General features: G+C 43.9%; 2 protein-coding genes across 11 annotated transcripts in view; one reads left to right on the top strand and one right to left on the bottom strand.

The window, feature by feature from the left end:
* Positions 1–7,176, top strand: part of NFE2L2 (NFE2 like bZIP transcription factor 2) — a 32,026-nt gene extending 24,850 nt beyond the window's left edge. For 4 of the 5 annotated variants that reach the window (XM_084798004.1, XM_084798007.1, XM_084798008.1 and 1 more), the window contains exons 2-5: positions 2,461–2,727; positions 3,747–3,836; positions 4,634–4,819; positions 5,504–7,176. In XM_084798004.1, the coding sequence (XP_084654130.1) occupies positions 2,461–2,727; positions 3,747–3,836; positions 4,634–4,819; positions 5,504–6,727 (1,767 nt within the window). In that variant the 3' untranslated portion in view covers positions 6,728–7,176. The remainder of the gene's footprint in view (positions 1–2,460; positions 2,728–3,746; positions 3,837–4,633; positions 4,820–5,503) is intronic. The other variant, XM_084798005.1, reaches the window with a different exon arrangement.
* Positions 7,177–14,025: 6,849 nt separating this feature from the next.
* HNRNPA3 (heterogeneous nuclear ribonucleoprotein A3) lies at positions 14,026–24,271 on the bottom strand. 6 transcript variants are annotated; one of them, XM_084800147.1, is made up of 11 exons: positions 24,054–24,204; positions 21,777–21,899; positions 21,547–21,693; positions 21,254–21,464; positions 20,877–20,966; positions 20,696–20,791; positions 20,526–20,606; positions 19,602–19,745; positions 18,093–18,215; positions 17,927–18,012; positions 14,026–15,211 (listed from the first exon to the last, which is right to left on the bottom strand). In XM_084800147.1, exons 1-10 carry the CDS (start codon positions 24,123–24,125, stop codon positions 17,960–17,962), a joined length of 1,140 nt encoding a protein of 379 aa, XP_084656273.1. In that variant the 5' UTR covers positions 24,126–24,204; the 3' UTR covers positions 14,026–15,211; positions 17,927–17,959. The 6 variants fall into 6 exon arrangements, with proteins under 6 accessions (XP_084656273.1, XP_084656275.1, XP_084656274.1 ...); XM_084800149.1 differs by lacking the exon at positions 14,026–15,211 and adding an exon at positions 17,458–17,825 and having other exon boundaries at positions 24,120–24,271; XM_084800148.1 differs by lacking the exon at positions 14,026–15,211 and adding an exon at positions 17,458–17,825 and having other exon boundaries at positions 20,732–20,791.
* Positions 24,272–24,686: the final 415 nt, after the last annotated feature.

The following is a 24,686-nucleotide window of genomic DNA, read 5'->3' as shown; positions in this document are numbered from 1 at the left end:
GGGGTGGTGATGGCTGTGGTGGTGATGGCTGTGTTGGGGTGGTGATGGCTGTGTTGGGGTGGTGATGGCTGTGGTGGTGGTGGTGATGGCTGGGGTGGTGATGGCTGTGTTGGGGTGGTGATGCTGTGGTGGGGGTGGTGATGGCTGTGTTGGGGTGGTGATGGCTGTGTTGGGGTGGTGATGGCTGTGTTGGGGTGGTGATGGCTGTGTTGGGGTGGTGATGGCTGTGTTGGGGGTGGTGATGGCTGTGGTGGGGTGGTGATGGCTGTGGTGGTGGTGGTGATGGCTGTGGTGGGGGTGATGGCTGTGGTGGGGTGGTGATGGCTGTGGTGGTGATGGCTGTGGTGGGGGTGATGGCTGTGGTGGGGTGGTGATGGCTGTGGTGGTGGTGATGGCTGTGGTGGGGTGGTGATGGCTGTGGTGGTGATGGCTGTGGTGGGGTGGTGATGGCTGTGGTGGAGGTGGTGATGGCTGTGGTGGAGGTGGTGATGGCTGTGGTGGAGGTGGTGATGGCTGTGGTGGAGGTGGTGATGGCTGTGGTGGGGGTGATGGTGATGGTACTGCTACTGCTACATCTTGGCACTGGAGGAGGAGGGCTGGTTGTTCAGGGTCCACATGGGCTATATGATCCCCTGTTTCAAAAGACACAAACTTGCCCAGGTGGTACTGCTGTACCCCTTTAATCCAGGACAGCCTGGGCCACACAGAGAAACTCAAAACAAACAAACTGAATATTGGTTGGTTGGTTGGGTTTTTTTGTTTGTTTTGGGTTTTGTTTTTGTTTTTCCAGACAGGGTTTGGTTGGTTTTGTTTTATTGTTTTTTTTGTTTGCTTGTTTGTTTTTTCAAGACAGGGTTTCTCTGTGTATCCTTGGCTATCCTGGACTCCCTTTGTAGACCAGGCTGGCCCTGAACTCACAGCGATCCGCCTGCCTCTGCCTCCCGAGTGCTGGAATTAAAGGCGTGCGCCACCACACCTGGCTGATTGGTTTGGTGTTTTAAGACAGGGTTTCTCTGTGTAACCTTGGCTGTCCTGGAACTTGTTCTATAAATCAGGCTGCCCTCAAACTCATACTCCACCTGTCTCTGCCCTGCTCTGGGATGTCTTTTTTTTTTTTTTTTTTTTTTTTTTTTCAAGACAGGGTTTCTCTGGGTAGCCTTGGCTGTCCTAGACTCACTTTGTAGACCAGGCTGGCCTCGAACTCACAGCGATCCGCCTGCCTCTGCCTCCCGAGTGCTGGGATTAAAGGCCTGCGCCACCACGCCTGGCTTTTTTTTTTTTTTTTTAAATAGTGTATTTGATTTGCATTGGTGTTTTGTCTGCATGTATATCTGTGAGAGGGTGTCAGATCCTCTGGAACGGGAATAATGACAGTTGTGAACTGCCATGTGGATGCTGGGACTCCCAACAGGGGTTCCTCTGAAAGAGCAGCAGGTGCTTTTAACTATGAGCCATGTCTCTAGCCTCAGTTTATTGTTTTCAATATAAGTGATCTATAAATGGAAAATAACTTAAACTTCCTATGTTTTAGATTTTCCTAAAACTGCTTTGGGGCTGGAGAAATGGCTCCAGTGGCAAGCATGGTGACACATGCCTTAATCCAAGCCCTTGGCAGGTGGGGCAGGACTGTCTGGGCTACCGAGTGAGGCATTATCTCAGAATAGTAATGCTAATTAAAGTGAAACCTTGGCCTCACTTTGTAAGATTTTCCCATGTCTTAAATGTGATATCTTCAGGCTCTGGAACAGTGATTGTGTTTTAGGGACAGTTTTAGGATTTGAGGGGTCTGGGTCAGTGGTGCGCCAAGCTTAGCACACACTCGCTGCCTCTATGCCTTCGAAGGTATAGGCAGTCCTCTTTACTGATTTGTTCTTGTCTTAGAGACTAACGCTTAGTAGCAAGTCAGTTTGTCTCTGTAAACAAGGTATTTGCTGGACACATCAAAGCCAAGTCTTTTCTCAGAGATGAATGGCTCAGTGTTTTTGCTATAATTTCTATTGTAAAGGGGTATGGGATTTTTTTTTTTTTAGATTTATTTATATATACAGTGCTCTGCCTACATGCTAGAAGAGAGCACCAGATCTCATTATAGATGGTTGTGAGCTACCATGAGGTTGCTGGGACTTGAACTCAGGACCTTTGGAAGAGCAGACAGGGCTCTTAACCTCTAAGCTGTCTCTCCAGCCCCATGATTTTTTTTTAAAGCACACTAGTGTGAAATGTGCATAAGTTTGTGTACTTCTGTTATTACTCAGTCATTACTGATCCACACTGTGATTAGACTGGGTGGCTATAGATAGACACTGTTGCTTTTAACAAATAGATTGAGTGAATGGCATTAGCAGCATTCCTGTGGATTCTAGACCTGTGTTCTCCCCCGTCAACAATGACATGCAGTGAATTAACCCGCGTGGACCATCTTAACCGTGCTTTCCCCTTCCTTTTCTGTTTTAAACATAGGACATGGATTTGATTGACATTCTTTGGAGGCAAGACATAGATCTTGGGGTCAGTCGAGAAGTGTTTGACTTCAGTCAGCGCCAGAAGGACTGTGAGCTGGAAAAACAGAAAAAACTAGAAAAGGAGAGGCAGGAGCAGCTCCAGAAGGAACAGGAGAAGGCCTTTTTCGCTCAGTTACAACTGGATGAAGAGACAGGAGAGTTCCTCCCAATTCAGTCAGCCCAGCATGTTCAGACCGACACCAGTGGATCTGCCAGCTACTCCCAGGTACGCTTAGTTCTGGGGAAAGACAATGGTGGGATTTGAGGGAAAATGGACTGAGAAAGCAGACCACCTGTGTCTGGGCTCTTGGTCTGCCATCTATTTACCATGCCTTTTGTGACCAAGTTACGTTCCCCCAGCTTAGCTTCCTGATGAGGTCAATACCTGAGTGAGCTCTGTAGGGGATCCTTGTGATGCTCAGGACACAGATCGCTTTGTGAGTTCCATTGTTGGTAGGAAAAGGAGTTGGCACCGCTAAGCATGTTGTGGCAGGCATGACTCCAGTTGGATGAGTAACTGATTTAACTTAACCATGGAAGTACTATGATTCCCATGTCATATGTTGATGAACAACTAAAGCCTAAAAGGGTTAAATCATTTGCCCAGGTCACTCAAAAACTTAGGGGAGGCTGTTGCCTAGCACAAAGCCCTGGGTTCAGTCCCAGCACTGCTTGTTTAAAAGGGGAAGGGCAGCCAGACACCTTAATCCCAGCACTTGGGAGGCAGAGGCAGACAGATCACTGTGAGTTCTAGGCCAGCCTGGTCTACAAAGTGAGTCCAGGACAACCAAGGCTAAAAACAAAACAAAACAAAACAAAAAAACAAAAACAAAAACAAAAAACCCAAAAATACATAAGTAAATAAAATAAAAGGGGAAGGGGACTGATATTTGAACCCAAGTGATCTGGTTTGAATTTGTGCAAGAAACTGAGTTCTGGGGGCTGGAGAGATGGCTCAGTGGTTAAGGGCACTGACTGCTCTTCCAGAGGACTCAGGTTCAAATTCCAGCACCCACAAGACAGCTCACAACTGTCTGTAACTCTAAGATCTGACACTCTCACATAGACATACATGCTGGCAAAACACCAATGCACATAAAATAAAGGTAAATAAAGAAAAAAAAACTTTAAAAAAAGAAAGAAACTTGAGTAGTGAAGTGAGCTCATTGGTTATTGTGTGAACAATTTTTAGTGCCAGTCCTGACTCCTGGGCTTAGAACATTGATGATTGATCTTCCTTTCCAGGTTGCCTACATTCCCAAACCAGATGCCTTGTACTTTGAAGACTGCATGCAGCTTTTGGCAGAGACATTCCCATTTGTAGATGACCATGAGGTATAATGTTTGCTTAACAGCAAAACTCTTTATCTGGTTTTAGTCTCTTTAATGTGTCACTAATTAAGAGAATAAAAGAAAATTATAGAAGGAAAATTTTAATCAAAGAAATTCTTTGTCAAGTAAATTGTACATGTAGCTATACAACATTTAACAATAAACCTATCCATAATACTAACCCACAAGCCCATTTTACTGTACAGAAACATGAATCAACAATTTTCCATGGGAAATGGATTTAGGGAAATAAAATATATTGACTAGTAAAAAGCAACTATTAGCCAGTACTTCTGTTAACAGTCTTCATTTGTTGTTTGAAGCACTGTGCTAAATAGTATACAAAGTAAGTCCTAATGAATGTTTCTCTCCAGTTTAAAGTCTAACTTTAAGTACATAGGATGAAATAGCCTAGTGAAATTGTAAATGTGGACTCATTTGGGAAGGAAGAAATGCCTCGCTTTATAGAAAAAATGATCACTAATCAGAGAGCTGCAGACCCTGCTACTGTCTGCTCTGATGCCTGAGTGCTGTCTGCTCTGGTGTCTGTCTGCTGTCTGTCTGCTCTGATGCCTGGCTGCTGTCTGCTCTGATGCCTGTCTGCTGTTTGCTCTGATGCCTGTCTGCTGTCTGATCTGATGCCTGGCTGCTGTCTGCTCTGATGTCTGGCTGCTGTCTGCTCTGATGCCTGTTTGATGCCTGACTGCTGTCTGCTGGTTGCTGTCTGCTGCCTGTCTGCTGTCTGCTGTCTGCTCTGCATGCCTGGCTTTTAATTGTGTCAAATGCCTTGTCAATCTTAGGTCTCCTCACCTACATTTCAGCCGCTTGCCCTGGATATCCCCAGCCACGTTGAAAGGCCAGTCTTCAGCGCCCCTGCTCAGGTGCAGTCAGTCAGCGGCTCCCTGGAGGCAATGACTGATCTAAGCAGCATAGAACAAGACATGGAGCAAGTGTGGCAGGAGCTGCTTTCCATTCCCGAGTTACAGGTGAGAGAGCGCTGACTGCGCTGTTTAAATTAGTCATCCTGGTTATTTATTATTTACATGTTGCCGTCTTACAGGAGGAAATTGATGATGCGTTTAAATTACTCAGACTTCCCAGGCTCACATAACACATAACAATTTTTTCAGTTAATCAGGCTGAATATTTCAGAATAAATGCATTCTAAGCCTGAAAGCTAATTTAGAGCTTTGACCTACCGATCTGTTGAAAATGGAAGTTATCAGCCGGGTGGTGGTGACTCACACCTCTAATCCCAGCACTTGGAAGGCAGAGGCAGGCGGATCCCTGAGTTCGAGGCCAGCCTGGTCTACAAAGAGATTCCAGGACAGCCAAGGCTACACAGAGAAACTCTGTCTTGGGGAGAGGAAAAAAAAAGAAAAGAAAAAAGAAAATGGGAGTTACCAGAATTATTGAAAAGAACTCCTGGGAAATGGGGGTAGGGGCCAGGTGTGGTGGCACATATTTGTAATCCCAGCGCTCGAGAAGCGGAGGCAGAGGCAGGCGGATCACTGAGTTCGAGGCCAGCCTGGTCTAGAAAGTAAGTCTAGGACAGCCAAGGCTATACAGAGAAACCCTGTCTCGAAACTACCCCCCCAAAGGAAACGGGGGTAGGGAATTGATCTAAAAAGACTTAGCCTCTATTCATGCTGTATGAACTTCCTTTCTAGTGTCTTAATACTGAAAATAAGCAGCTGCCTGAGACTACCACCGTTCCCAGCCCAGAAGCCAAACTGACAGAAATTGACAACAATTACCAGTTCTACTCGTCCATCCCCTCACTAGAAAAAGAAGTAGGCAACTGCAGTCCACATTTTCTCCATGGTTTTGAAGATTCTTTCAGCAGCATCCTCTCCACAGAAGATGCCTGCCAGCTGAACTCCTTAGATTCAGACTCCACACTAAACACAGATTTTGGTGATGAATTTTATTCTGCTTTCATAGCAGAGCCCAGTGGCAGTAGCAGCATGCCTTCCTCTGCTGCCATCAGCCAGTCACTCTCTCAACTTCTGGCCGGGCCTATTGAAGGCTGTGATCTGTCCCTTTGTAAAGCTTTCAACCAGAAGCACCCTGAAAGCACAGCCGAGTTCAATGACTCCGACTCGGGCATCTCGCTGAACACTAGTCCCAGCCGAGCCTCCCCAGAGCACTCTGTGGAGTCGTCCATATATGGAGACCCACCGCCTGGGCTCAGTGACTCTGACATGGAAGAGCTAGATAGCGCCCCTGGAAGTGTCAAACAGAACGGTCCTAAAGCACAGCCAACACTTTCTTCTGGGGATACAGTGCCACCTCTGTCACCAGCTCAAGGGCACAGTGTCACTGCGCATGATCCCCAATGTGAAAATACAGCAAAAAAAGAAATGCCTGTGAGTCCTGGGCATCAAAAAGCCCCATTCACAAAAGACAAGCATTCAAGCCGCTTAGAGGCTCATCTCACAAGAGATGAGCTTAAGGCAAAAGCTCTCCATATACCATTCCCTGTCGAAAAAATCATTAACCTCCCGGTTGATGACTTCAATGAAATGATGTCCAAGGAGCAATTCAACGAAGCTCAACTTGCATTAATCCGAGATATCCGCAGGAGAGGTAAGAATAAAGTCGCCGCTCAGAACTGTAGAAAAAGGAAACTGGAGAACATCGTGGAGTTGGAGCAAGACTTAGGCCACTTAAAAGATGAGAGAGAGAAACTGCTCAGAGAAAAGGGAGAAAACGACAGAAACCTCCATCTCCTGAAGAGGCAGCTCAGCACTCTGTACCTGGAAGTCTTCAGTATGCTGCGTGATGAGGACGGAAAGCCTTACTCTCCCAGTGAGTACTCCCTGCAGCAGACCAGGGACGGCAATGTATTCCTTGTTCCCAAAAGCAAGAAGCCAGATACTAAGAAGAAGTAGGGTCAGGAAGAGGCAGCCTGTTCTGAGCTAGTGTTTGTCTTGTACTGCTAAAACTTCCTACTGTGATGTGAAATGCAGAAACACACTTTATAAGTAACTATGCAGAATTATAGCCAAAGCTAGTGTAGAAATAATATGAAACTTTACAAAGCATTAAAGTCTCAATGTTGAATCCGTTTCATTTTAACTCTGAGGTTAATTTCTTAGGGCACCATTTGGGCTAGTTTCTGTGTAAGTGTAAATACTACAAAACTTATTTATACTGTTCTTATTTGTTACATTCTTAGATTTATAGGATATCTGGCTAAAAGCAAATTATTGAAAACTAACCAAACCACTGTACTTTTTTATATACTGTATGAACAAGAAATGACATTTTTATATTAAATTGTTTAGCTCTGACAAAAATTAAAGGAGCTGGCACTAATAAAGGAATATCATGACTTAAATTACTTTGGATTGTTTGAGTTTATTCACAACAGTATTTTCCATTAGGCAGTCACCTGTTTAGCACACTTGGTTGTTTTACACTTTCAGAACAGTTTTGAAAATTCAGAAGCATTTAATAGCCATGTATGGTAGTATATTCCTTTTATTCCCAGTGTTCAAGAGGCAGAGGCAGGCAGATCTCTGAGCTCCAGCATAGCCAGGGCTACATAGTGAGAGCCTGTATCAAAAAAGACAAAAATATGCCAGGTGTGGTGACACATACCTTTAATCCCAGCACTTGGGAGGCAGAGGCAAGCAGACCTCTGTGAGTTCGAGGCCAGCCTAGCCTGGTCAACAAGGTTCAGTCCAGGACAGTCAAGGCTACACAGAGAAACCTTGTCTGGAAATGGCAAAAAATTAAAATAAAATAAAAATAAAATCTTTTTATACTAAATGTGGTTACTGCGATTGTCATACCAAGGAAGTGGTTCTCACAGTGAAAATGTGTTTATTCACAACAGTGGTATGGCTCCTGTGCAGTCCTATAGCACAAAGAACAAAACCAGTAATATTCTGTGTATTCTCAGAAATGGCAGTCTAATGAAGCTAGGAAGCATGCTAAGTTTAAAAAAGATTGAGGGCCAGAGAGACGGCTCAGAGGTTAAAAGCACTGGGTTCTCTTCCAAAGGTCCTGAATTCAAGTCCCAGCAGCCACAAGGTGGCTCACAACCATCTTTAATGAGATATGGTGCCCCCTTCTGGCCTGCAGGCAGAGCACTGTATACATAATAAATCTTTTTTTTTTTTTTTAATAAATTTTTAAAAGCCTGGCATGGTGGCACACGCCTTTAATCCCAGCACTTGAGAGGCGGAGGCAGAAGGATCGCTGTGAATTCGAGGCCAGCCTGGTCTACAAAATGAGTCTAGGACAGCCAGGGCTAAACAGAGAAACCCTGTCTCGGGGAAAAAAAGTTGGGCATAGTGGCTCACATCTTCAATCTTTAGAACTTTGTAGATCAGGCTTGGCTTTGAATTCTGGGGCAGAGACTGGTCTACATAGAACATTCCAGGACAGCCAGAGATATGTAGAGAAGAGACCCTGTCTCAAAAAAACAAAACTAGTAAAAAAGCATCACAAGTGCGATTTCTAAAGGTGTAGGTCAAGCCACTCTCTGAGCATTATATGCTAATAGCAACTCCATAGACCAAGGCTGAGCATGCTGGAAATGATGCAAAAAACAGCTATAAAAACCTCGGAGGTGGTGGTGAAGGCCTTTAATCCCAGCACTGGGAATGCAGAGGCTGGCAGATCTCTGAGAGTTTGAAGCCAGTCTGGGCTACAGAGTGAATTCCAGGACAGCCAGGGCAACACAAAGAAATCCTGCCTCGAGAAAACAAAAGCATATGAGTGGAGCCGGGCGTGGTGGCGCATGCTTTTAATCCCAGCAGAGGCAGGCGGATCATTCTGAGTATGAGGACATCTGGTCTACAAAGTGAGTCCAGGACAGCCAAGGTACACAGAGGAAACCATGTCTTGTAAAAACAAAACAAGAGGCTGGAGAGATGGCTCAGAGGTTAAAAGCACTAGCTGCTCTTCCAGAGGTCCTGAGTTCAATTCCCAGCAACCACATGGTGACTCACAACCATCCATAATATGATCTGATGCCCTCCTCTGGCCTGCAGGTATACATGCAGGCAGAGCACTGTATACGTAATAATAAATAAATATTTTTTTAAAAAAAGAAAAAACAAAACAAAAAGCATAGGAGTGGGCAGTCTTTAGAAAGGAGGAGCTAGGCCAGGCGTGGTGGCGCATGCCTTTAATCCCAGCCCTCAGGAGGCAGAATCAGGCGGATCTTTTCTGGTCTAGAAAGCGCCTCCAGGACAGCCAAGCATACACAGAGAAACCCTGTCTCCAAAAAACCTAAAAAAGAAAAAAGAAAGGAGGCACTAAAGTTGAAGTATGCACCTGAGCAGTCTAATGGATGAAGAGCAGTGTGTTTTTCTTTCTTTTTGGTTTTTTTGTTTTGTTTTGAGACAGGGTTTCTCTGTGTAGCCTTGGCTGTCCTAGCACTCACTCTGTAGACCAGGCTGGCCTCGAACTCACAGAGATCCACCTGCCTCTGCCTCCTAAGTGCTGGGATTAAGTGCCAAAGTGCCACCACCACTTGGCCTTTTTGGTTTTTCAAGTCAGGGTTTCTCTGTACTCATGGCTATCCTGGAACTCACTGTGGGCCACACTGGTGGTTTTGAACTCAAAGATCTGTCTTTCTCTCCTGAGAGCTGGGATTAAAGCTCTATGCCACTATTTTCTAAACAAACCAAGTAACCGAGTTAACTAGGAATGAAGAAATTATAGTGGTGGGAAAACTGGCTTGTCTACGTGGATAGTTGAGACTGACTAGACATGTAGGGACATTCAACAAAGACCCTAAAATTGATTTTAAAATGTGCATTCCTTTAAAAACAACCCTTCATAACACCAGTTCAACTCAGTCTAGTCACTGCAGTGTTTTTGTTTTTGTTTTTTTGCCATTTTAAGAGTTAGGAGCAAAAAAAAAAAAAAAAATTTAGGAGCAGGGTGTGGTGGTACAATCAGGAGGAAGAATTTTCCCAAATTCAAACCTAGCCTGACCAGTTCCAGGGCTACATAACAGGGTATTTGAAGAAGGGGGTTCTGGAGATGGGTGCACTTGAAGAGTTGGGTATGTTATAAGCATGACCTTGGGAATTATCCTCCAAGAGTCCTGTTGCTACCCTAGGACCAATCATGTACTTAACAGCCCTTGTACCAGACTGAACCCGTTGCTAGTCATTTCCTAGAGAACGGGCCTCCAGCCACTCACTGCAGCACTCAGGCTTGTCTGAGCTGTAAAGTGGGAACAGTTTATTTTCAAATCTTATTTTTGGTAACATGAAAAACTGGGGAGAGAGTATATGACCTATGACTGAAGGGTTGAGTTGAAAGTGGATCCAGGATTCATAAATTTCCTGGATCCTTCCATGCTATCAACCTCTTCTGGGGGTGTGGGTGATGGAGGATCCCAGGAGCCACTATTCCAACTGAGAATGAAATTGGCAAGAATCTAGAGCGCAGCCCCATCTGGAGCACATGGGAAGAGACTGCATCCCATCTGCATCTTCCCAGTCCAGTCTGATAAGATTCTGCCATTCATAAAAAGGAATTGACCATTGGACCTTACAGTACCTAAACTTACATTGAGTAGTAATGGTTCATTGGTTAAGAATTACGGGAGTAATTCTTCAGAACAAATCCTAGCTTACCTAACCTTCCCAGCGCCTGGAGAGATGGCTCAGAGGTTAAGAGTACTGCCTGCTCTTCCAAAGGTCCTGAGTTCAATTCCCAGCAACCACATGGTAGCTTACAACCATCTATAATGAGATCTGGTATCCTCTTCTGGCAGGCAGGCACACTGTATACATAATAAATAAATCTTCAAAACAAAACAAAAATCCCTTGGTTGTACATTTGAAATACTAAATCTAGCCCAACTGTTTAACCCTTACTTGAACTGTTTTAAATTCAGTTCTGTAGGCTAAAATGTACACTTTTGAGGTAATGTCAACTATTGTATTCTTCAAACTTTTCCCCCCCCAAGACAGGGTTTCTCTGTGTAGCCTTGACTGTCCTGGACTTGTTTTGTAGACCAGTCTGGCCTTGGACTCACAGGGATCAACCTGCCTCTGTCTCCCAAGTGCTGGGATCACAGGCGTGTGCCACCGTGCCTGGGTTTAAATTTGTAATTAGTGCTTGCCTGTATATCTGTGTGTAGGTATGTGCATAGGAATAGGAGTGTCTGTGGAGACCGGAGAAGGGTGTTGGGATTCTCTAGCACTGGAGTGTTAAGTGGCTGTGAGCCATCTGACCTGGATGCTGGGGACTGAGCTCTAATCCTCTGCAAAAACAGTACTTGCTCTTAATCGCTAAGGCCTCTCCAACCACCACCACCCTTCTATGTGTATGGAGGTTTTGCTGCATGCATATCCCCCAAAACTAGTTATGGATGGTTGTGAACCAACATGTGGGACATGCTCTTAACCATTGTGCCAACTCTCCAACTCCTTATATTAAAAGAAAAATCTTAAAATCCATCTAAGTCTTTTCCACTTAGGTTTTCAAGTGAAGACTCTATTCAAGTGTACTGCCACACCCTTAATCTGTGACTCTGAGGCTGGATGTACCAGTACATAGCTTTAATCCTAGCACTTAGGAGCCAGGCCGATCTCAGAGTTCTAGGCCAACCAGGAACTACATTATGAGACTCTATCTCAATTCTCAATATTTTTCTTTGTTCTTCTGGCTTAAAATTTTATTTTGCTCAGCCTGGTGGTACACACCTTTAATCCCAGCACTTGGGAGGCAGAGGCAAGCACTCTGTGAGTGCAAGGCCAGCTTGGTCTACAAATTGAGTCCAGGACAGCTAAGGCGACAGAAAAACCCTGTCTCAAAACACAAACAAAAAACAAAAAAAACAACCAAAAAAAAAAAAAAAAGCCCAACCAAAAGATCCTTAGGCAGCAACTTCAAATATCTAAGACCCAAATGAATTATTTAATGCATAAAGCACCTACTGCAGAGCCAGATAATCTGCCTCTGTCTCTGTCTCTCACACACACACACACAGTGGTCTGAAAGTAGGTCTGTACTCCAGAAGATGGTATCAGATCTGTTTATAGACCAGATGGGTGTTAGCTACCATGTGAGTGCTAGGGATTGAATTTAGGACCTCTGGAAGAACTGCCTCTGAATTTTTTTTTTGTGGTGGGGGGGGGGGGGCTTTTTGAGACAGGGTTTCTCTGTGTAACAGCTCTAGCTGTCCTGGAACTCTCTCTGTAGACTAGGCTGGCCTTGAACTCAGAGATCCTCCTGCCTCTGCCTCCCAAGTGCTGGGATTTAAGGCATGCGCCACCACCGCCTGGCTTTAACTAAACTTTTAAGTTTTGTTTTAGACAGGGTATCGCTATATACCCCTGCTGGCCTTGAACTGACAAAAGACCAACCTGCCCCTGCTTCCTAACTGTTGGGATTAAAAGCATGTACCACAATTCCCAAAGACAGTTTTAAAAATTTAAGCCTAGAGGTATTTTTGTCTGCCATGTCGTCTGTACCACTTATGTGCCTGGTGCTCTCAGAGGCCAGAAGAGGACACTGGATCCCTTGGGACTATTAGTACAGATAACTGAACTGTCCCATATGAGTGCTGAGAATCAAACCTAAATCCTCTGGAAAATCAACATACTCTTAGCCACTAAGCCCAAAACCCAGTATTTTAAACTCTCCTTTGCATGGTTTAGGAAATACAAAATAACCCTCAAGTAAGTTAAGCCCACGTGATTGAGTCCAGAATCTAAACTTGATAGGCAAAGCTTAAAGACTAAACAGAACCTAATTGCATCCGGATACTTATAAAATGAGGGCATAAAACAACTGAAATTAGGCCGGGCATGGTGGTGCATGCCTTCAATCCCAGCACGCAGGAGGCAGATATCATTGTGAGTTCAAGGCCAGCCTGGTCTACAAAGTGAGTCTAGGATAGTCAAGGCAACACAAACAAGACAGCTGAAGCTAACTCACAGCAGGTAACTTATCTAAAGGTTAAAGGATGTTTCAACTAACCAACCAGGGAAACAATAGCTACTAAAAATTACCTATTATAACCCCCAGATAGAGCCAACTATTTAAAGCCATTAAAATTGCAATGGAAGGTGGGCCAGTGTTTTCACAGGCTGTTAATCCTAGCACTTGGGAGGCAGAGGCAGAGACAGGTAAACCTCCTGAGAGCTTGAGGCCAACCTTGTCTACATTCATGACACAGAAGTCCAGTCTTGGGGGGGGGGGGACTCAAAATTGCCCTATAACTTGGTCCCTATTTAGCGATAACCTCTAGGACCTAAACGGCATAGGCATTTCCACTGAAGGTCTATGAATATTGCAGCTAACCACTGCCTATTTTTTAATGTGATAGCGAAAACTGGCACCTACTTCCACGCTTTAGTCAACCATACTACTTGACAGGCCCGATTTTTGACTAAGAAAATTAGAGTAGGCTCAAGTATATGAAGGGTTTTGATCTTCCTGTGTTGGCAGGTCCCTGGTACTTGTGTACAGGGAAGGGCTTATCCCAGAATCTTATGCATGCTAGGCAAATATCACTAGGACATGCCCTCAGAACTCAGTACCTGACGAGTGTGTTTTGGTGAAAATATCGTTTTATGTCAGAACTCACTAACCTAAAAACAAGATACAATCTGTGGCTGATAATCATATACAACACAACAGTCGAAGCAAGCATAAAAACCCTACCAAGGATACTCACTTGTGATCATGTATGGTTAGGCACCTTCACAGTATTCAAGCCAAAGCAATGGAATCCCAAGTGTGAGAGGGCAGCCCCGGGTTTTCCGATCTAGACTGTCTCCAAAGACATACGACTGCTGGGAACTCAACACTAAGCAAACTGCAGTACAGACCAACACTAGCTTCAAACACCACTTCCCTGATTTACCTTCATGACCAACCAAGCACTACCTCCCCAAAAGCCACATTGTAGGCCAGGTGGTGGCAGATTGCTGTGAAGTCGAGGCCAGCCTGGTCTACAACATAGGTCCAGGACAGTCAAGACTACAGAGAAACTGTCTCAAAAAGCCGAAAAAGTCACAACGTATTTTCCCCTAGTCTTCCAATTCACCTACTTCTCCCTACCACCCATAAAGTTTATAACATAAGTCAATCATTCCACACTGTCCTTGTACTAAGAGGCAGTACCAAGGTTTGCTCCATACTTTATTAAAAATGTCTATATCCACCTGTAGGGCTGTCAAGTATTGCAAAATGATACGACCACACACACATTTCTAAAAATATTTTAATGAAAAAGTCTTTTCTGTAACATTTCATTATGCTTCAAATAAAACAATGAATTACAGATCACCTCTGCTGTTGTAAAGATCAGAAAACGTTAAATTTAAAACTGAATACGCGGATAGGCTACCAATCCTCACAGAACCTTGCATTTCTCCAGGCTTACTACTTTGCCATGTTCAAATTATGACACAAACCAAGCCCATTCCCAGTAGTCTACCAGATGAACTTTTACCATGTGTTCTAATTTAGACATGTCAATTGGGAGCGGCGTCCAACAGGTCAAACCAGTGTCAGCCTCAGTTGCTTTTTTTGTTTGCTCTTGCTACCAACAGAAAATGTTTTTGCAGAATGACAGTGGAAACACATTAAATAAAAATCATTTTATTTCAGGAAGAAAAAGTGGTTAAAAAAAAACATTCCTCCAAGTCTATGGAGAATTGCTACTGAAAGATTAACTTAATGACTATGGTTTACCTAAATTCCATCCTGCCTTAAATGCAAATTGGTGGTGTATGGTATTCCCGTGCAGAAGACATCTTAGTTTCTTAGCCAGTAGTTTACTTGTCCCCTGAAAATTTTATATATGAAATAACCTGCTTTGAGCAATTTCCAAAGCCCTTTCAGGGCAGCAAAAATAGCCCTTATGAATGAACACTCTAGCATACTTGGATAATGACCAAACTCTTCTTTGTAGTTTTAAAAAAGGAACTGTGTGTCAATTAGGCACCACCCTTAAATTCTAGCATGTAGGATGAAGGCAGATGGCTTGAGAGCCAGGCTAGAATAGTGAGACCGTGTGTCAGGGTGTGTTGGCCAGACAATTCCTGACTGGAACTGTTCATATATTAATAGTGAACTTATGAGGAAGACAAGTATTCTGGCAACTGTGAATCCAAGCTTTCCCTAGGGTGGGAACTATTATCTAGTTATAGATCAACTGTGTACACAGGGCCCACATCTGGCTCATGTCAAACACCCATGGCACAACTGGGTATGCCAAAGTACCTACTAATAGGGTTAATGTTTCAAACTGTGAAACTGATGTTCAGGAAACCAACAGTGTCATCGGGTTTTTACTGTGAGCTACAAACCTTACCCAGCCAGAAACCTTCGTATTTAAGATGGTAGGAAAGACATTCCTCATTTAGGCAAGTAGGGTTCTCATTCACCTGCAAATCAAAAAGATTACTCTTACCTTGCTTTACAAAAAAGTACTCTTTAATTAGTGAAAAAATTCAAATTCAAGCCTTACCTAATGCTTATTGCCCTTCCTCGCAGGTCTAAATGCTAGACCTACTGACTGTGGCAACTATCTCTCATTGATGTTCCAAAAGGCGGAGCTCCTTCCTGCCACTTTCTTCGACATTTCAGTTGCAATAAGCAGATTTAACTAGCTTTTGGAAAGTTGCTCACTATCACCATAGTATCTTATGCCTCCACTTCTCTGTAGTTGAAGCTCTTGCTGCTTTCTCATTCTTTATTTATGCTGACTTGTCCATACTCAAAGGCTGCTGAAGTCCTGTCTTAGTGGGTTTCCTTTGATCCACATTGTGCTTAAAAAGCACAACTTAGGTCCTTTAAAGCTGGTTTAGTCACTCATGGCTTACTCTTCCACACTGTTCACAAAAGCTAACCTAGTACAACTTATAAACAGGTCACATACAGATCTCACCTGATTATAGGTCGTAAGCAACTTACTGAAAAATGTTTCATTATACTCATTCCAGAACATAAAAAATTGGTTAGCAATACAACAGATCTCATGACATTTAAAGGATACTGTCAAGGTTGTGTCCAACAATTTCACAAACAAAACCAAGAAATGTCAGCCTCCCCCATTTCTTCAATCTTTATTATATGAATAAAAGGACTTGAGACAATTTGGCTCAATTTTAATGTTTCCTAAGCATTTTGACCAGGTACCCAGGGTTTATGCTATGAACATTGACAGTGTCCATTTATATATAACCACACTTTAGTTATCAAGGATGTAACCATTTTCTAACATGAGCCTATTTTCTACACTGCTTATTCACATATGCCCATTAACAAATGGAATGTTGTGTTACATTTATTGGTTTATGCATGTTTTCTGGAAAAATTGTATTCGTGAAGACCGAAGTTCCATGCTAGCATTGCATGCATCCAAATATTAATGCAGAGGCACAGAATTAGAACAAGAGAGCATATTCAAACACTAGCCCGCCCCATTCCCCTTTTTATTGCTTGTTAACTTATAACTTTAAAAACCATGTAAAATTCTTAATTCAACGTTCAACTGCCAAAGAAGGTAACAGCAGGGCACATACTTAGGGCTTACGTGAAATTGTTAAGCACTAGGCTGGCGCAACAACACATTTTTCATATATGTGACCTTAGTAGTACCTAAAAATCTTCTCAACCAGGGTCTCCAAATTGTAACTCACACCAACATCTTTTAGGATGAGATCTATACAAAGAATAACATGTGTTCTTTGGAGATTTACACTCCAGACCATCCAAATTTGAATACAGACCTTTGGGAAGTGAGGTGCTTGGTGCTTGTACTAAGCAATCATGCTACATTTTCTGCTGTGTTGTTTGAACAATGACATCTTACTATCCTTGGTTTCATCATCCAGCAAAATGAATAGGGTATAATAAACAGGAAAGTATGCCAGCCAGTCAGGGGTTCAAACAAGTGACTTTTATTCCTTTGCTCTGGAAAGTTGTGTGTGTAGGGGGTAGGGGACACTTAAGGAAAGTGACTACTAGACCAACAGGCTTTGAGGCCTTGAATTTGAAAAGCAGAACAAACCAGGTACCCACCAGTTTACTCAGACTCAGCAAACTTAGTGGTTCTGCATTTAAAGTAAAGACTTAAACTGGGAGATGAAGTACAACCTCCACCCTTGGTAAGTAGAGGGCAGAATAAACTCTTTATACCCCAAATTTCTTGGCAGCGGTATCAATGTGATCAAGGTAAATGTGGAATGGAGATGTTCTTAACATGGCTAGGACTCAATAAATCTAACACACTAAAACCATGATTACATTTTGAAAGAAAATGCACAAAACCAAATAGTAACTTTTGAGATATTTTTCATTTGAAGGTAATCTTAATGCTATTAAATCCACAAATATGCTATTTTTTTATTACCCAATCCTAATTATCTAAAACACACATTGCAAACATACAAATATCTATTCTCTCCACATGTCAGTGCCCATTCATCATGGTTTTGGAAATGAGAATAGATTCCCCTTCAACTGCAAGTCAGTAGGTGTTTCTTTACAGTTAACTTTAGCAAAATTCATACAAAATAGTAATTAACAATGATCTTCTTTACTTGTTAACTTACAAGGAAACACCTTCAAAACTGCATTTTGTTAAAGTTTCTGTACTAAAATGTAGAAAAACTGAACTACACAAATATTGAAAAGTTAAAAATTCCTTAATTTTTTATTCCTGGTACCACTACCACAATTTACAGGGCAATATACCTGATGTAATGAAAGAAAAAGAAAGACAAAGCTACAACAGATAAAAGACCTCAGGAATGTACATCTAATTGACACTACATTGCATTAATCAATAGCTGCACTTTTTGCAAACTGTGGCTATGACAGTCCTGAACAAGAAGGGTTTCCTGTTTAAGCTGCAGTAACTTTTCTGACTATGGATCATCGCTCCTTCTGTGGCAGATTTTTACAGCTCCTCTAATGCATTTGGGACGACTGTCTCAAAGTAACCTGCAGCTTTCCTGACAACTCCTCGCTCTCTCTCCTGCTAAGAACTGTAGCCTGTTGAATAATACAGGATAAAAAAATTATTACTCTCAGTGAACAGTTCCATATATTTTTATCATCATGATTTTTTTTAAAAAAATGTAAAAGATACCTACCTTTTTCTGTTTTTTTTGTTTTTTGTTTTTTTTTTAAAACCTTCTGCTACCATATCCACCACTTCCACCACCAGATCCATAGCCACCTGGAAATAGCACAGAGTTCTAAATATATGTAATGTTAACCAAGATGGCTCTGAAATTTTTTTATAAGAACAAGACTTACCACCATAGGGACTGCCTGAGCTTCTTCCACCAAAACTGCCCCCCTTCATGGGTCCATAATTTGACTGCTGTTGTCCGCTATAATTTCCAAAGTCATTATAGTTCCCACCACCACCATAGTTACCTGAAAGAAAAGATTTGTAGTTCACCAAGATTAAAACTTACTCCTTTAACTATTTGGACAGTCACGGAAACAAGCATTATCGGCAGTCTTGGGTACTGATTTAACAAACAGGTAAAGGGGGGACCAGCTTCTAAGCAGCTTATCAAAATTTCAGCACATCTAAAGAACAACTTTTGCTTTGGTGTTGTATTCTAGGCACACCTAACTTATCATTTAGACCATCAAAACTGTCAGTATTCAATGTAATTCTGATGCGATGCAGCTTTTAAAGCAGCAACAGAAGGTATTGTAAGTTATCAGCCAGTTTCTCCTCTACATTGTATAATAGTGTGCTGTCTGTGGTAGTTAGTATATAACATATAAATATGTACTATAGTAAAGCCCAAAGTATTCAAAGAGAGCTAATACTGCACTCTATTCATTTACTAAGTCTAAAATCCAAACAATTTGCCTCATTTACCTAGTTTAAAAGTGCCTGAGAGTTAAGTAAAAACTCTGCAATACACTAGATTTTAAAACTTCCCTTGTGCCGGGCGTGGTGGTGCACACCTTTAATCCCAGCACTTGGGAGGCAGAGGCAGGCAGATCCCTGCGAGTTCGAGGCCAGCCTAGTCTACAAAGGGAGTCCAGGACAGCCAAGGCTACAGAGAAACCCTGTCTCAAAAAACAAAACAATAAAACTTCCCTTGTAATTTACTAGCTAGTAAATGTCCATTTCACTATACTAAGCAGCAAAGTTTCTTCACTGTAATAAAAGAAAAAGAAAAAAAAAGAAATTTGCAGGCCTATAATCCCAGCACTCTGGGAAGCAGAGGCAGGTGGATCTGAGTTCTAGAGGCCAGGTTGGTGATCTACAAAGGGAGTCCAGGACAGCCAATGCTAACACAGAGAAACTCTGTCTCTGAAAAAACCAATCAACAACAAAAAAAGCCAAGGCAACAGATATAACTGTCTCAAAAAACAATTTTGCTCAGCATGGTACAATATATCTACAATCCCCAGTATTTGGGACATGGATATGGGAAGGTTCCAATCCAGAATCCAATACATACATGGCCAGTAAGAGTAAGTTTGCTATTTTGCATGGATGGGCTGTGTTTCGATATGGCTGAACCCTTTAAAACTTTTCCCAAATTATCTTCGTTTTTGTTTTTCGAGACAGGGTTTCTCTACAGTCTTGGATGTCTGTCCTGTACTTGCTTTGTATGTAGACAGGCTGGCCTCAGAACTCAAGAGATTTCACTGTCTTGTCTCCCAAGTGCTGGGATTAAAGGTGTGAATGAGCCACAATGCCCAGCTCCAGTGTAATCTTTAAGCAGTTCTGAGTACTGCAGAAAATTTTAATTTAAAATGGCTTGTATTTATTCCAGACATCTCTAAACTTACCTCCACCAAAATTTCCTCCTTCATTGTAACCATCATATCCTCCTCCTCCTCCACCATATCCACCACCTTGGTTTCCATATCCTGGTCCACCACCACCATAGCCTCCTCTACTACTGTAACCAGGACCTCCACCATAGTTGCCACCTGTAAAGAAAGCCACAGAAACAATATTCATGGGGCTTTATACAACACCGTGACTGGCAACAAATCATTGGAACTGATTTCACGGTCTAAAATCTAGTCAAAGCAGCCAATTTTTATTTTCACTGAAGAAAATATATAGCCTCACACAAAACAACCTTAGCTCTACTGCTGGTATGATGAATCTTACTGACCAAAGATGACTAGTTAATATTTTTACTTCCATCCTTGGGTAAAAGGCTTCTGTGGTACTAGTTAGGAACTATAGTCTTTCAGATCCATTCTAAGTTTTTTGTTTTGTTTTTTAGGGGATCAGAGGAGGGTAGACAGGGTTTCTCTGTGTAGCCTTGGCTGTCCTGGACTTATTTTATAGACCAGGCTGGCCTTAAACTCAGATAGCCACCTTCCTCTCTGCCTCCCTGAGAGCTGGAGATTACAGCTGCGCACTACTGCACCCATTAAAGTGTTATGATTGAAAAGTATCGCATTTTTAATATAGCTGTTAAAACCCATCAAAAACTTGCACAGTTGTGGTAGTTAAGTCCTATCACCTAGCATTTGAGGCCATTGTGTGCGATTCCCAGCAATATAGAAATTAAAAGGACCAAAACCCAACATTTTAAGACTTACCATGGCTTAGGCATAGTGGCACAAGCCTTTAATCCCCAGCACTCAGGAGGCAGAGGCAGGCGGTTGGAGACCAGCCTGGATTAGAGAGTTCCAGGACAGCCAGGGCTACACAAAGAAACCCTGTTTCGAAAAATTAAACAAGACAAGACTTACCGTCACCTCCAAATCCATTATATCCACCATCACCACCTCCGTAACTACCTCTGCTGCCACCACCTCCACCACCATAGCCTCCTGTGGAAAAGCAAGGTTTGAATTAAAATTGTACCTTCATTTACTAGGAAGCCTATGGTGCAGTAATACTTGTAACAAGCATACTGTACCTCTTCCACCAAAGTTTCCACCACGACCAAAGTTACCTCCACCACCTCCAAAGTTTCCACCACGACCCATAAAGTTGCCAGAGCCACCTCCACGACCTGTAACACAGGATGAAGTTTTTTAAAGTCAAAAATCTTTCAACGCCTGTTCAAATCTACAATTTGTGTATCCAATCCCACTCACCTCTCTGTGATCCAGCAGACTGCATCTCTTGTTTAGAAAGAGCCTTTTTCACTTCACAATTATGCCCGTTAATAGTGTGGTATTTCTGAACTAAAGTTTTTAAAGTCAAAAACAAAAGTAAGTTATTCTTTGTTTGGAAAACCATATTCAAATGAAACTTACTGTGCAATTAACTAAAATACTGTTAAAATAATAAGACTGAGAAAGGAACCAGGATTTTTGGAAATGTTTTGTGATTTAGATTAATGGTTCTCAATCTATTAAGAGTTATGTGAAGATTTGTAACTGTACCAAAACTAGTTGTGAAATAGCAATGAAGATAATTCTATGGCTTTGGGGGGTGGGGAAGGCATGTTGCAAAAAAATTTTTTACTTACCAACAATTTTATCAACTGTGTCATGATCATCAAAAGTCACAAAAGCAAATCCTCTCTTTTTCCCACTCTGCCTGTCTTCCATAACCTCTATGGTTTCAATCTTGCCGTACTTTTCAAAGTAGTCTCTCAGGTTATACTCTTCTGTGTCTTCTTTAATGCCACCAACAAAAATTTTCTTCACCGTTAAATGGGCACCAGGCTTTACAGAGTCCTGCAAACGAAATATTAAGTCAAAAAACAAAAACCCAAGCTGACACAGTTCAATGTATTGTACAACATTATTATTACAATACCTCTCTAGAAACAGCTCTCTTTGGTTCCACCACACGCCCATCAACCTTGTGTGGCCGAGCACACATTGCAGCGTCCACCTCTTCAACACAAGAGTAGGTCACAAAACCAAAGCCTCTGGATCGTTTTGTTTGGGGATCTCTCATTACCTACAAAATAAACAACTCAAAGTGTTAAATAGTCCTACAGGTTCCCATCCCTTCCTAAGATGGTCCTTACCCCAAGAACTCACCACACAGTCTGTAAGTGTGCCCCATTTCTCAAAATGCTCTCTTAAGCTATCATCTGTGGTTTCAAAGCTCAGACCACCAATAAACAGCTTCCTCAGCTGTTCTGGTTCCTTTGGATCATGGCCCTGAGGAGGGGGAAAATCAATATAGTTTAATTTTCTCCTGGAGCAAATAAACTTTAAACTATACGAGTCTTAATCTGTAACATCAATACTCAGTCCAATTTTTAAAATCTGCTCTACGCTGGGCATGACAGTACACACCAGTTAATTTCAGCGTTTGGGAAGCAGAGGGCTAGCCTGGGCTACTATCTAGTTCAAGGCCAGTATGAATGAGGTACATAGTTGAGTGGGCTGTTGTAAAAACAAAACAAAAAACCCCACTTAACTAAAATGGTATCCAGGTCACTTTAAACTGAACTGCCAAACCCAGAAATTAAAAACAGAACAAAAACAAAGCAAAACAAAAAAAACATTAATTTTCTTTAAAAGCTACAACTAGAAATCTAGGATTATTTCAAATGTACACCAAGTCATTCACTAAGAAAAAAAATTCCCCAAGACTGAGAATCATCCAAACCACGCCATTTCCACCTAGCCTCTGTCTGCAACACCAACAGACCCATCGTTTAAAAACACAATCTATGAAATACAAAACTTTTAGAGAGGCAAATTGAGAGAAATTCACATTTCCAGTTATTAAAAGACATTCCTAGGCAAAATAGGCATTTCCCAGTAAGAACAAAACACAGCTAAGACTTAAAACAACCCCGTGATACTTTGGGTGGACGGGTGGGTGAGGGGCGGTGAGGCAAGTCCTCAAGGCCAGGCAGCCTAGCCTGGAACTTGAGGCAGTCCTTCCTACCACCTCACCCTTTCACGTGCTAACAGGTGTGCACGCACCAATCACACCTGGTTCCACTACTCAGCTCTGTAATCAATTTAACCTGCTGTATACCCATTTACACGGTACAGTTAAAGACTCCTAAACACACACGTGTGCAGTTTGAATTTACAAGGTACTGAATGTACTGCCTGACCAGAGAAGTTAGGCACAAAACTCTTAAGTGAGGCTTTTAAAGTACCTAGGCTGAGGTTCCCGGTTTAAAGGTTTTAAATTAGTGAACACATTAGCACAATTCAACACAAATCCTTAAAGGGGGCTCAAATTTACACTTAAAAACATCGTCGGTCTTCCAGGAAGGTTTTTAAAGCATTCAACATGAAAAGACTGCCACATATGCCAGAAACGCCCCAAAGAACTAATTTATTTAGCCCCATTTATTCAAGTCTCGGATGAACGCATTTGACAATACTCGAAACGGCACCCCTGTATACACGAAACTCTCGGAATCGTGAAAATTTCGACTTGTGATCGCAGTTCTCTAAAACCACAATCCAAGAAACTTTAACCCGGGCCAACTCAAAGGGTGAGAAATTAGATGAGTAAAAGTACGCAGCTCCAAATAAACTTATCTACGCTCAAATCCTGAAGTAGTTAACGGTTCAAACCTCGGGACGCACTAACTACTTTTATTCAAATTTCTTGAGCACGAGAAGCGGGGTTAGGAAGCACCTTAAAGCAGCAAGCTTTTCAGTAACGGATCCCCCAAGTGAGCGCTGAGAAAAAAAAAATCCGGCCAAAGATGTGCGCGGATTGTCGCCGTGGAGGCCCGCCAGGGCCCAGATACCCGCCGGAAGCACCCAGCGAAAAGCACCGCGCCCCGAGCCTCGAGGCCATCTGCGGCATTTTCTGCCGGGCCGCCTCCCGCCCTTCCCTCCAATCCCCGCGCACTCCTCCTCGGCGGCGCAGCGAGGCGGCGGCCATTGCGGGCCAATGCGCCATTTCGTAACGCGGCAGCAGATCAATGTCAATGTGGCCGCCGCCCGCCTGCTCGCTCGCTCGCCCGGATGTGCTCTCCTCCCCTCCCCTCCCCCCACCGCCTCCTCCCAACCGCTCCCGCGGAGGCCCGCCATGCCGCCAGCGGCCTCGCCAGTCAGGCCGCGCAGCCCGCGGGCTCCTTCGCCCGGCCGCGGACCCCCTCCCCGGCCGCCCCGCGTCTTCGAGGGCTGCTGGCGCGGCCGACAGAGAGGGCCAGGCCGAGAGGAGGCCTCGGAGAGGCCGCCAGGCCCGCTCCCCTCCCCCTCCCGCCGCCCTCAGCGCAGAGCGCGGGACGGTCGTCCCGGTTCTCCCCCCCCCATGGCCTCCCCGCTCCCATCGAGCCAAAAGCCCCCCCATGCCGGCAACTACCCAGCAACCCCCCGCTCTCCCCCTAATACCTCCTCCCCCCGGCGGCGGCGGCGACGGCCGGAGTCAGGCTGGGGGCGACCGGGCGGCGGTTTTACCTCCATTTTGAGACCGGACTCGCCTCTTCCAACTCGAGTTCAATATGGGACCGAGAGGAAGAGGCGGGGCTAATTATCACGTGACGCGCCATCCGCGCGCCGCCCGCCCCTCGTGGGCGGAGCCACGCCGAAGCGGAGCGCGATTGGACGAGCGAGTTGGCGGGCCGGGAGTGGAGGGCGACGATTGGACGGCCGGGCGGGAGCGCGCGCGCCTCGCCAACTTCCAACGCAGCGCCGCCCTCGCCGCGGTTCGCGCCCAGCAGCTACGGTCACGTCAGCCGCGGCTCGACCAATGACGAGCGCCCACGTCGGGAGAAAGTCGCGTGACCGCGCGTCAGCCCAGAGAAAGGCCTTTCCCTTTCTTCGGGCGCCTCCCGCCCCTCCCCCGCGCGCTGCTGAGTCTCCATTTCCGATTTCACCCCCCGCCTGCACGGGCGGAAGGAGGGCCGCGCTTTTCGGTCTTGCCACTTAAGCTAGCGAGGAAGCCCGCTGGCCCCTTCTTCTCCCTCGCGGGTGTCTGAGGGCCGACGTGTGGGAGGCCCGTGCTGCGAGTCTGCGACACTGACG

Source organism: Acomys minous (genome assembly GCF_964271855.1).
Source record: "Acomys minous genome assembly, chromosome: 10".
NCBI classification, from domain to species: Eukaryota; Metazoa; Chordata; class Mammalia; order Rodentia; family Muridae; genus Acomys; species Acomys minous.
The sequence above is the reverse complement of the archived record's forward strand: the minus strand, read 5'-3'. Positions and strand labels throughout refer to the sequence as shown.

Excerpts from the sequence above, each read along its gene's own strand:
- HNRNPA3 (XM_084800147.1), bottom strand. The coding sequence starts at position 24,125 with ATGGAGGTAAAACCGCCGCCCGGTCGCCCCCAGCCTGACTCCGGCCGT. Across the intron at positions 20,792-20,876 it reads GTCTGCTGGATCACAGAGAG|GTCGTGGAGGTGGCTCTGGC; the intron begins GTGAGTGGGATT and ends CCTGTGTTACAG. Across the intron at positions 18,013-18,092 it reads CTCAGGCAGTCCCTATGGTG|GTGGCTATGGATCTGGTGGT; the intron begins GTAAGTCTTGTT and ends TGCTATTTCCAG.